This window comes from Tympanuchus pallidicinctus, unplaced genomic scaffold (genome assembly GCF_026119805.1).
Source record: "Tympanuchus pallidicinctus isolate F22 unplaced genomic scaffold, pur_lepc_1.0 scaffold15, whole genome shotgun sequence".
Classification (NCBI taxonomy): domain Eukaryota; kingdom Metazoa; phylum Chordata; class Aves; order Galliformes; family Phasianidae; genus Tympanuchus; species Tympanuchus pallidicinctus.
In genome coordinates this window covers 18,437,928-18,450,156 of record NW_026294669.1, presented here as the reverse complement: position 1 = coordinate 18,450,156, position 12,229 = coordinate 18,437,928, and the positions used below count along the sequence as shown (strand labels likewise).

At 36.7% G+C, this 12,229-nt stretch overlaps 2 protein-coding genes across 2 annotated transcripts in view; one reads left to right on the top strand and one right to left on the bottom strand.

Moving 5' to 3' along the window:
- Positions 1 to 7,632, bottom strand: part of LOC128076810 (collagen alpha-1(XXVIII) chain-like) — a 30,951-nt gene extending 23,319 nt beyond the window's left edge. Inside the window, exons 1-9 of the mRNA XM_052675016.1 lie at positions 7,156 to 7,632; positions 6,363 to 6,383; positions 4,895 to 4,954; positions 3,745 to 3,798; positions 3,409 to 3,453; positions 2,647 to 2,673; positions 1,679 to 1,723; positions 1,062 to 1,106; positions 386 to 439 (exon numbers count right to left, since the gene is read on the bottom strand). Coding sequence (XP_052530976.1) covers positions 386 to 439; positions 1,062 to 1,106; positions 1,679 to 1,723; positions 2,647 to 2,673; positions 3,409 to 3,453; positions 3,745 to 3,798; positions 4,895 to 4,954; positions 6,363 to 6,383; positions 7,156 to 7,617 — 813 coding nt within the window. The 5' untranslated portion in view covers positions 7,618 to 7,632. The remainder of the gene's footprint in view (positions 1 to 385; positions 440 to 1,061; positions 1,107 to 1,678; positions 1,724 to 2,646; positions 2,674 to 3,408; positions 3,454 to 3,744; positions 3,799 to 4,894; positions 4,955 to 6,362; positions 6,384 to 7,155) is intronic.
- The window catches only part of LRP2 (LDL receptor related protein 2), a 134,774-nt gene continuing 124,961 nt past the window's right edge, over positions 2,417 to 12,229 (top strand). The window contains exons 1-2 of the mRNA XM_052674942.1: positions 2,417 to 2,455; positions 10,699 to 10,782. The gene's annotated coding sequence lies outside the window, so the exon portion shown is untranslated. The remainder of the gene's footprint in view (positions 2,456 to 10,698; positions 10,783 to 12,229) is intronic.

The window sequence follows — 12,229 nt, the reverse complement described above, 5'->3', positions numbered from 1 at the left end:
CAGTAGACAGGACTAATAATTGTCAACTACTAAATTATTTTCTGGGAGTGTGCAGTTTCAATAACAGTTTGTATTAGAGATCCCAAACAGAATTCCTGCTTTGCACTTATGGAAAAAATACTTGTAAATTGAAAACTGAACAAATGTGATACTGCACTGCTACTACATTTTATTTTGTAATGCTGCTGTGTTTTGTCTGTTTGTGACAGAACAGAACTTGATTTGGATCTGAACACAATGTAAAGAGCAAATAGCTTCCTTAGTAACCTCTTAGAATGCAGAGTATATGCAACATCACATTCAACTGCATTCTCCACAAAAATAGTAGAGGTTGCATTGACACATTTTCATATCAATAAAGAGGAGAAATAAATACAATTCTTGCCTTTGATCCTGGCAGGCCTTCAGGCCCCTGATCTCCAGATTGTCCTTGTGGACCCTATTAAAACAGGTGCAGCTTCAATGAGATTTTTCAAGGTTTCAGAATGATGGAAGTTTGAAAAAGTCTCTAATTAGTTATAGCCTATGTGAAAATACAAGTTAGGAGCAGTTCAGAACAGAATTTACGCTTTCAGGTGCACATACAGATTCAGCTACTTGAGGTGTTGGGGAGAAATTTTGGTTGTCCCTTTATTTCAATATAATAAAAGGTAATCTATAGTCAAATCTACTGAAGTATCTATTATGGGCTAAATTTCTCAGCCTTCAGTCACAATATTGAGAGGAAAAGAGAATAAAGTGTTTCTACATACCTCTGCAAGATAGTTTAATAGACACCGTGAATGGGAAATGAGTGATTTTAATTTTAACAGAGCTATGTTTGCTGTGATCTTTGAGATGAAATTTATTGTAGGAGTAATTTAGTTGTCTAGAGTGCTCCTCCAAATTCTTGTTTATGCTGCTGTTTAATACAATTTTGTATGCCTTGAACTCAAGTGGCTCAAGAATTCCATGAAAGTTGTGTCATGGTATTATTTCAGAGCTTGGGACCCTAGGTAACAAGGCCATCTTGTTTTTATAGCTTCATAATTTTTTTTTTAATGTTTATCTTTTCATTTTACCTGCAGTCCTCTTGCACCTTTGGGGCCAACTGGACCTTCAGGACCCTGAAAGAAAAGTGGGGGGGAAAAAAAGGACACATATTTAAATTTAGTCAAAATCACTTATGCAACTTTATTAAGGTACTTGATTCAGATCTCATATCACTAAAATTAAAAAAAAAAATCAGGAGAGGCTCAGTAGCCAATAGCAAATAGAGACAAAGTATCTTTTAAATGGACTACAAAAACCATAATTCAGAGGAAGAATTACACACCAACATTAAAGAGTAATGTTGGAGTTACAAATCTGTGTTTCATTTTCACCTCTTATTGCCTCTAAATACTTCTCTGAATACTGACTTCTCCTGCCCACTAAAGTCAATTAGAATTCTACTGCTATTACAAGCAAGATCAGGGTTGGGCCTTAAGAGTCATCTCAGTGAAATATAGAAAGAAATGAGGAAGTTACTGGAAGTGGTATCCTTACTCACTTCAGCTTTAAAAACTGAAATTTTTAAATTTCTTCAGCTTAAGAAATAACATTTGCCTTACTTCTATCATTATGGTTGTTCAGGGAACTGTAGTTTTCCTACATTTCAGCTATTTCCAAGAAGCCTAACAATTTCACGGCTACTTACTCTGTCTCCTTTTATCCCTGGGATTCCACATTCACCTCTTTCACCCTTAAAAAAATGGAGATATTTATGATGCATATTGAGCATATCATCCTGAACAGTCAACAAAGTACATTTGGATAGAGTACCATAGCGAGGTAGCAAAGGAACAAACAGGAAAAGAAGGCTCACCCATTCCCAAAATTCAGACTCACAATGAAAAGCCCCACAAAAGAGAAAACTCTAAAAAGAGATCCTTCCCTAGCAGCAGTCAGCCCTTAAATGGGGTCTTAGAGTGGTGGAGCCAGGTTCCACCCCTGCTGGTCACCACAGCTGAATTGCCTTCAGCTGTGCTCCCAAGGCTGATCCAGTCCTTGCCTCAGATGATCAATCAGTGGTTCAGGCCACGACTCAAAGCTCCATATGCATCCTTATTCACTCAGCACTTAAGGTGAAAATGACCTGTTATTGCATAATGTATAACGCTATTATCTTCATGACATACGGTAGCAATTGTGCTGTAAGGGAAGGGAAACATACTCAATGAGAGCTTGTGCAATACCTGGTAAGGAGATGTTGTGTAGGAACTGTTGATCACAGCTGGAACCTCTGATTGACCACCTGAGGCAAGCAATGAGTCAGCCGCAGGAGCACAGGTGAAGGCAATTCAGCTGTGCTACCAAAAGGGGTGAAGCCTGGCTGCACCTCTCCTAGATCCCATTTAAGGGCTGAGCCCCTTAGGGGAAAGATCTCTTTCTGGATGTTGCTCCTTGTGAAGTTTATTGCAAGCTTATGATATTGGTGAGCATTTTTCATTTATTATCTTTCTATTGTTGTAATCCTGCTTAGCTTAATCTCTGTTCGCTTACTGAGTGTACAGATGTCATTGTTCATCACTAATATTTACTAGAACTGTAGCAATGAGCATAGCTAATAGTAGCCTCAAATTCTAATACATATTCAGAATTTTTTTTTTTACTGAAAGTAAGTACCTTTTCTCCTTTGTACCCAGCTTTTCCCTAGGAAAAGAAAAAAGTAAAGCAGTTTGTAAGGATACATGACCAAATGAGACTGTTAGTAGTTTGTAGCCTCTAGAAATACAGTATCTCAGCTTCTAATGAACGAATACAGGAGCTTTAGTAAACATTACAACATGACTGTAAATACTGTACTTATTGGTCATGATAGATGCTTTTATACGCATGGACAAATCTTCTGGAACTATTACTTAAGTCTGTGATTTTGATTATATAAAAGCAGATCAACTGGAGTTCATGCTTTCATCATAGTAAGCAGCATTCTAAATCAAGAAAACAAGAAAAAAAGTCACAAAATAATAAATATATACTGATTAAACAAGAATGAACAAAGCAGAGTAATTCATATGTGAATAAATTCAGAGTTAGGGACATTAGAACCTGTGTTTGCCAAATGCAAAAGTGAAACAGATCTGTAAAGGTGTAGGCAAAGCATTAATTTCTGTAATGTTCTTAGGTTATTATATCAAAGATTTTCTCACTCTCTAGGGTGCCTATGTATTATTAAATATTATTTTTCTAGTTTACTCTTATAGAAAGGCACATTCACTTCATTTTAGCAATCATAGTGTTTTCAGTTCTTCTGGTGTTAATGAATCATTAATGGTAAGGTAGAATTCTGTGTTATTCTGAAAGTCTTTTTCATGCGTTATTTTTTGTTTTGAAGTAAATTAATACTGCTCAGTGGCCAAAAAGGAGTTTTTTAATTTTTTTTACCTCTATTCCATCTTGTCCTGGAATTCCACTAAGGCCTGGTTCCCCCTATGAATAATCCAAAATCAGGATCAGTGAAAACAGAAGAAATGTTTTCTGGGCAAGCTGAGTAGCTAGCACAATGGAAGCATGCCAACTTCCTCTTCTAGCACTCTGGTGGTTATATGTTAGGTATAAGATTTAATTGTTTTAAAGGATCTTAGTCATTACTATAGCAAAGAGGAGTATGCTGAGTTTTAAAAAAAGTCATAGATGGAAAATACATGAGCACTGTTAAGATAGTCTTTCTGTATTAATAGGGTAACAAATCTTTTTTCTAAATCTGAAAAATCAGACCACCTTTGCTCCTTTCAGGCCTGGAGTTCCATCATCCCCAGTGCGACCCTTTTTTCCCTGAAAAGAACAAAATAAAGTTCTTATTTTGTTGTCAAATAAAATTACATTAAGAATAATGACTTTTTATTTGACAACATATAGACAATGTATTTTTCTATATTTATTTGCTTCATGTATATGTATTTTTAAGTATCTATATTGAATTTCTGAAAGTGTAAAGACTAGCTCAATAGATAGCCATTTTCTCCTTTATCTTTGTTGTAAATGAAGCTTGATTCTCCTCTGAATGCAGGTGATAACATGCTTTTGTGGCTACTTAAGTTGTTAGGTGGGTATATAGTTTTCTTCTGACCCCTGCATGGATTTTTTTCTAAAAGGAACTTGGATTCTCCAAGTAAAGACAAAATAATAACTAAATAAGACTACAGTTTGTGCATTATTGACTATATTTTCAATTGAAGCGTGCTGTACAGTGCAGGATAAAACAAGTGTGTATTTATGCAGGTCAAAAGACAATGGACAGATCTCCATTGTTCTGCTTCAAGCTTTCTCTCTGTCTCTTCAATTTTGGGTAAGGAATGTGAATTGCTATGGTGCCTTAGTTTAACATTAGGGATACCTTATCAATCTGTCCAACTTAAAGGTAGCATTTGAAACATAAACCCTTTTGAAAGCAGTATTGTCTGTTTTACTCTCCTCATTAGTCTGAACTGGCTGTTCCTATTATTTGAGCCTCTTGGTCTCTCTTGCTTTCAGAGACTGTTTCTGTTACTACTGGTACTGAGTTGGGTCATTTAGCACCACCAGATGTAGTTTTCTGATTGTAACAGGTGAATTATTGTTCTACTTGGGAAGGTTGCTCCTTCCTGCCTTTTAAACTTCTCTAACTAATAGGAGGGTCTCACCAGACCACACTATACTTTTTTCAGAGGGAGTATTTCATGTCAATGGAATCTTTCCGTATGTTTCTGGCTGCTGTGACATTGCCATGCAGTGGATCTATGGATGACTGTGTACTGAAGCTTTAACTTTTATTTTTGTAGGATTTGGGTTCAAATACTTTCCTAAAAAATACCAACAATAAAATAAATCTTGATTTATATTGTACATCAGTTATTCAACAATAGGAAAATGAGAAATGACAACTACTTACAGCAGGGCCAGGAAGGCCCCTTTCTCCCTTCTCACACTTACATATGGTAGCCTGGGGGCACTATGAATGAAAATGGTAAATTCAGATCAGTATGCTTTAGTAAAGAGAGAAAACATGTTAATTTCTGAGTGGCTACTGTGAACACACAAAAAATGATCAGAAAGTTGTTATATTTAAATGTTTTTCAGAAATCTTTCTGATGACGGTTTACAAATCAACTGTGGCCTCCATACTCCATCCCAAAATCTGTATCATTCTTACTACTTAGATTGCATCTTGATAATGGCTTTACCCCCACATGCCTCACAAGATCAGTTTATTTGCATGTTGAGTGTCTGTGATTAGTGATCTGTTTTGATTACTAGTCTGTGTAAATATAGCCTAGATAATGGAGTAAGGAAATATATACCATTTTTTCCTCTCTTGCTTTGCTGCACTCCTATGTATGTAGGATAGATCATAGTCTAGCTTGATCTGTACACAAAAGACATTATTGCTATATGCTTTCATTTACTTAAGTTTCTAATCTTCATTTTCTTTCATCTGTATAGTCATGTGTTCTAATCAGACATCACTGTGGTACACAGTTACGAGATTTTTTAAATTTTTCTTAGACTTCAAAATTATACAGATTTGTACAACTTGTGGGCTTATTTTGGGAAGAGTAGCGTTTTTATTTTTGGTTGTATTATTTATGAACCTCCACTCAGCTTGATAGCATCTGTAAATGAAATCTTTAAGCATCATTCTTGTACGAATATCGCAATTATTAGTAATGTGTCCTACAGTTATAACACTTAATGGCTTGCTAATTCAGGATTTATTTTTTCAGAGAAAAATCAACACACCAATAGAAATGAGTGAAAATTAGAATGTTTTAAGTTTTGCAAACACTCAGAAATATTTAAGCTTCCTTGAACTGCTCATCAGACTGGACTTTGCTTGAGATAACTGTACTTTAAGTGGGACTAAAATCTTTAGCAGGAAAGTTGGCCTCATTCACCACAAAATGGCCACACCTACCAATGCCTGCAGTCAGAGTAGCACAGTGTGGAGAAATGGAAAAGTGCAATGGTGGAACCTTGGTTTCTTCCTTTTCTTTGTCTCTTTGACACAGAAAGCTAGTTAAGGGATAGAACTGCAATGCATTCAACTTGGTGTCATATTTTCTTATCCACCAAGTCTGCATGTTTGGATCACTTTCTGAGATACACCAGGAAATTCTCACTAACCTCATGCACTGTTATTTTTCAAATACAAGAATAAGGAGAAAAAGCAAATGAAATTAGGATAGCAAAATAAAGCTTTGTTGTGATCATACAAAATTACTTATACTTGAGGACAATCCTGCTGGAGTTCATATTTTACCAATTATGCTATCAGTTTTGTTGAATTTTGTGTTCCCACACAACAGTAAAAGTCTATAGGATATATTAAGCAGGAATGCTGTGTGGGAAAAACAACTTACTTGTTCCTCAGACAGATCTTTCTGCAAAAACAAATATTGGAAACAGCATTAGAAACTTAATTTCATAACCCACTCAAGAATATCAATAGATGTAAAAAATATTTCAGCAGTTATGTAAATTAAGCAACTAACATGTTAAACACAATTAAGCTTTAATGAGAAACGTATTAGCAATCTCTCCTTTCTAAAAACAAAAAAAGTAACTTCAATAATTTTGTTTCCTATTACAGATTGTTAACTGACTGCCAGCCCAACTTGCTACAATTACAATGATCTAAACCAATGGAGTTAGCTAGGTAGGTGGGACAACACACTTAAGGACTATACTGCTGTATTTTGAAGTGCTGAATAGCAGCAGCCCCCTAGTATGAATGAAATGTATTCTGCACTTGAGAAAATCAGATGTGTTTCTGATGTGTGCCTAACAATATGCATACAGAATGAGAACAGTAAGACCACCTTAGAAAAGATTTAACTTGGAGTTTATTTCTCTTTGGTAGTCATCATCAAATTAGCTCAGAAAAAAATATAATTTGTAACAGGTCTTCTTGGGTCTAATTCAGTTGAGGCTTCAACATTTTGACAGACAAGACCTGAGTGTTGTGGAGAGAAAAAAGAAACCTGTGCTTTGGTACAGTGGTTTTATTGATAAGGATACGTGAACACATATGTGGGCCTCTTTGAATTGTAAAAAAGTACAGATTTCTTTAATATCATAAGCATTCCAAATTATTGGGAATAAGGTATTTTTTCACATTTCTCTAAATGTTTGCAGACATTTCTGTGTACGTACCATTTCTGTGAGAACTTTCTCCACAGTTCCTTTCTCCTGGAGGTTGGAAACAAATCTGGATGCTGGGACACTGGCCAGGAGCCGGAGCTTGGCAGCATTGCTAACCTCCTCAGCCACTCTGGTCATTCCCATTGTGAACAATACAATTCCTTGGTTTTTAGCATCAGCTGTAGCTGCAAAAATATCTGGGTTTCTTGGATGGTCAACTCCATCAGTGAAGAGTACAGCTAGTTTCAAACTACCTGGAGTCCCTTCTTTCATGTAGAGTTGTGTAAGGTTAGTAATAGCGTACGTTGTGTAGGTACCATGACCTATGTAGGTGATAGGAGCGATGTGGGATTTGAATGCTTCAGGACCTTTCCAGTCATGAAAAGTTTGCTCTGTGGAAACAGTGCTGCTGTACTGAAGTAAGGCCATCCTCCAGCTGAGGGTCCGTCCAGAACTAAGCTGCAGACCTTTCATTTGGTCTACCACTTCTAAAACAAATTTTTTTTGCTGTTCATGATTATAATGCTTAGCACTTTCAGAGCTGTCCAGTAAAAAAGCGATCTCCAGAATGCAGTCTTCATCTAGAATAAATAGGTAGGTAAGTGAGTGGCGGGTTTTAATAATAAATCTCATTCTATCCTTACTCTTATATGTATTTTTCAGCTTTGAAATTGAGAGTTAAATTATGGAAATTGTGATCTCAGGAAAACACCTGAGATCACAAATGTGAAACTCTTGTGAATGTAGGACACAAAGAGGTTGAATTTGCTCCAGAGCAGACACCCCAGGAAATAAGAAACTGAAACTAAGGATATGTCACAGAATGAGGAATGTTGCTGTGATATTTACACACATGTTCTGTCTTCATGCTAGTTACCAAAATGGGGGCTGGAAAGATGAGAGTCATCAACAGGAAAATGAGTGATGCGGAATGAGACACTGGTATGTGATTTAATAGAGCTATGTTATGTCACTTAATTGACTCTTATGTCTAGTGACATATAAAATTCTAAAAGCAGGCTCTGCACTGATGTACACTAGAGAGTAATAATTTTCTGAACTACTTCTATAAAAATATATAGACTACTATTTTTGAAGTGACAATAGCAGGCTACCAACCATATTAAAACACAACAAAATCAAAAAAGATACAAGTAATCTCCTTTTATAAAATAAAAAGGAGAGGAGAGAGAAAGGAGTGAAAAGATTGTAGTGCAAAAATACAGCACGTTAACATGTAGAACAAGGTGAACTATAAATAGTGTCTTAGAGAGAAGCTAGCCATGTGGATCTGAGTAAAGGAATCAAGAAGAAAACAAGTTTTAAAATAACAGTCACCTTGATCACTGGGGCTAGGATATTTTTCTACAGTGTTTGACAGAATGTGTTTAATTGTGGGTCTTCTCAGTCCATATCTTTTTTCTTCACTGAGATTTTCTGCTAAAAATTCATGTTGTTCAAGTATCCACAAAAGCCACCAGAATCTGAAGAACATGATTTATTTGGTTTCTGTTTCCTAAACAACACAAATAAGACAGTAATGTAGTAGAGCAGTACAAGGACAATAAAATGTTCAGTTTTGCTTGACAAGTTGCTTAACAGGATGTATTTTCCAGTATAGTCCCTGAAAGTGAGCTGGCTTTATTTTTATTTTTATTTTTTTTTTTTAGGTAAGAGCTTCTCCAAAAAATGTAATGAATAACAAACATATTAGAGAGGTTTTCAGGTATAGTGCATATAGTTATTGCATTTCACATACTGGAGACAGGCGTTCTACAAGCATACTTCATTTCTCTCTTGCTTCCTGGTAGTGCTTGTAAAACCAGCACTCTTCAGAAACCTTAACATTGGCTGTGCCCATGTGGGTGTAGAGCGAATACCAAGTGAAATTGACAGTTTTTAAAACCTGCTTTGTCCAGAGCTGGCACACAAATACAGAGTGAGATCAAGTTTTCTCCTATTTTCTCCAGTCAGGAACCCTCTATACTGAGGGTCACCTTGCTGAGATGGTGCTCCACTCTTTAGTTGTACTACAGAGCAACAGTCACCTCTGGGGATGCTGTCCCAGCATGCACATACCTGCTGTGGGCACAGAGTGCTGTGCTACCTATAAACAGGGGGACTTGTTTGTCCTGGGTTCACAGGCACACCTAGGACTCACAGACTGCTTAGGGCTGATAAGTCAGTCCTGCCCTGCTGCCATCTCCCTGCAAGCTCTTCCCAGCACATAGCAAAAGGGTAGCTCAGTGTCAAGAATAAACCTGCCAGGGTATGATCATCTGAGAGAAGTCTCTAACATAGCCAGGACTTTTCAGCTTCTTTTCAGGACTTGTGGTGTCCTTACCTTGATGCTCCAAAGCATGGGGCTCTGCAGATATGCAGGGTGCTGTCCTGGATGCTCTGCCAGCTGTGTTGTCCTGCTTGTGTTGGATGCTCTGTGAAGAAAGGAGGGAGAAGTAGGGTTGCGAGCTCCTGTGAGAATTGGTGTCTTGTGTCAGGAGGGGCCAGCAGAGGCAAGGAGAAAGGGGAAGAACAATAATCTTCACTCCCCTTTTTAAGTACCCACCCCCTTTTCTCTTCCTCCCCAGGCTATGCACGTGATTACGTCTCAGGTTTACACCTCACATGCTCCAGCATCCCTGCAGCCTTTTAAATATACAAAAAGTTCTTGTGCATACTCACAAACTTATGGATGTGGAGTGCTCTCGCTCCAATGTATTTTCCTACCTACCAGCCTATGTCATTTGCTGATGCGATTATCCATCATGAGGAAACAAAAAGACAGGCCAGTTAGAAAGCAGTGCAATTGCTTCAGACTTGTCTGCCACACCTGTCCTTTCAAAAACCATAGAAGAGACCTAGGATTCTGACATAATGTGATGGCTTCAAAATCTGAGCTAGGTGGCTGTGCCTCCTGAAAGCTCTCGCTTCTACCGGGGTTAAGAGTTTGTCACCTAATTCTTCAAATACCCCCAGAAAGCTTTTACAATATGAACAAATTTATCAAACAAGTAGCTCTTTTACATAAATTTTTTCTTTGTGAGCCCATAATGTTCCACTTGTATGCACACAAAGACTACTTGATTCTAACCATTGCCCTCTCCTTTAGAGTCCACCAGTTCAGCCCATTTTCTGTATGACAGCTACAAGCAAGGAGTCTGAGGGGTTTCCCCTGTTCATATTGACGTTTTTAGATTTTGGTTAAAGCAAGAAATGAAAAGACAATTTTTTGCCCTTTAGGGAATACAAATAATATGGTGTTTAACTGAAATAGATATAATAAATCTCACATAGCTCCTAAATCTTACTGAGAAAAAATCTAATTCTAGCAAGAAAAAGCATGTTAACTATGGTTGGGATTGTGTGTCTCCTATAAGCATAACATTGTCATTCTTTCATTTTCACTGCTAATTTTTACCTCAAAACATAACTGGCAAATAAATTCTAAATTATATAACTATTCTACTTGTATGTTTTGTAGCAAGTTCTTGCCTTCAGGGTATTTCCTTTTATTAATGAATAATGTTTAACCTGAGGCTTTTTTTTTTTTGCCAGGTGCAACTTCAAAAGCTTAGTGGGGCCTCCACATTTTATAGCTGGTTGTGTAGGATGCGTGGTATTAGTCTGTCAGAATTCCAGGTATGTGACATATCATACAGTACGTTTCTAGACTTGCAGTCTTCTGAAATTGAATGTTCTCAATACACACATTATTCTTAGGATGACACTTTATCAGAACCTAAATGATGCAAATGTAAAGTATGTATGCATTGATGCAATTGAGACAACTCTTAAAAATGAACAGTAAGCTTTTTTGCCTCATTTACTACAAATTTTACGAAGTTTAATGTTTACCAGTTCTGCTGCTTCATGTCATTACAATATAAATATTTTAAAAATAGAATAAATGTCTTAAAAGCTATGATTAGGAACCATAAAAGGGAAACCTAAGTAATATTATGCCCTTTTTGTTTGTTTGTTTCCATTACCAATGTATAGGCAATAGAAGCAGATAGAACATAATTACTTTTTACCTCTGCTCTCATGGAAGCATTTTGTCTCAAAGAGCTTGACATGATGCTTCTGAAATGTGTTCCATCTTTTTACCATCTTAGTGTGAATAACATACATTTCTCATCTGCTGTGAACTGTTAAAAATCTGCATGTTTCACACCATCATCTAGTCTTTCATGGCCTCAAGGCAGTCCTGTCCATTTAACCTGCCTGGATCATGCTGTAGTAGTATTCCAGGAGTATTTATTTCATTTCACTATACTTGTAAGTACATGACCACTGTGCTACCTAACTTTAACTAGTAAAATAATGAAAGCATGTCATTTACAATATCTTGAATTCTGATATTAAACGTCAATGTACAAAGAATGTGGTTCACAGTCCCTTAACTTGTATCACAAGTGTGAATTTTAAGAAAAATAGTTGAAACATTCAAATATTCAAAGTGAATGTAAAAAACTAAAACCAACTTCGTTGCAGGCTGTATGTGAAGAAAGAGAAAATGGAAACCTGTATTTGGCTTTCCAACTGCAAAATATGTTTCAGCAGATTTGGCAGACCAAGATGCAGGCTGAGGACATTAAGTCTTGATAAATCAAATTGTAGTTGTGGCTGCAGTTCTTAGACATTTTTCATTTGGACATACATTTGTGACAAAAGCTGATTGTTCTATATGAAAAATTATGTTATAATGGCATAGCCTTATAAAAACCTGTTATGAAATCCTGGCTGATTGGAGGTAATGGCAGAACTATTGATTCCATTAGAGCCAGGATTTATCTTTGCTTTGTGGTACGAATCTTGAGCATGCAGTGAGCAAGACAGCTGTATCTTGTTTTCATCTGGATTCATTGCCACAGAAAATGCTGTAAGAAAGGTTTTTGATGTCAAAGAATTAATCTTTGTTCAGCTTCCAACAAATTCGAATCACTCTTTGTGACAAGTGTGGTAAGCACAGCCGTCTCTTTTACAGGTGGTATTTACTTGTCTCTCCGTTTTCTCCTTTTTTAATATTCTACTGGAATTTTCAGATGGAGCCAGGAAATTTACCATTCTCTATTAAGACATAGAA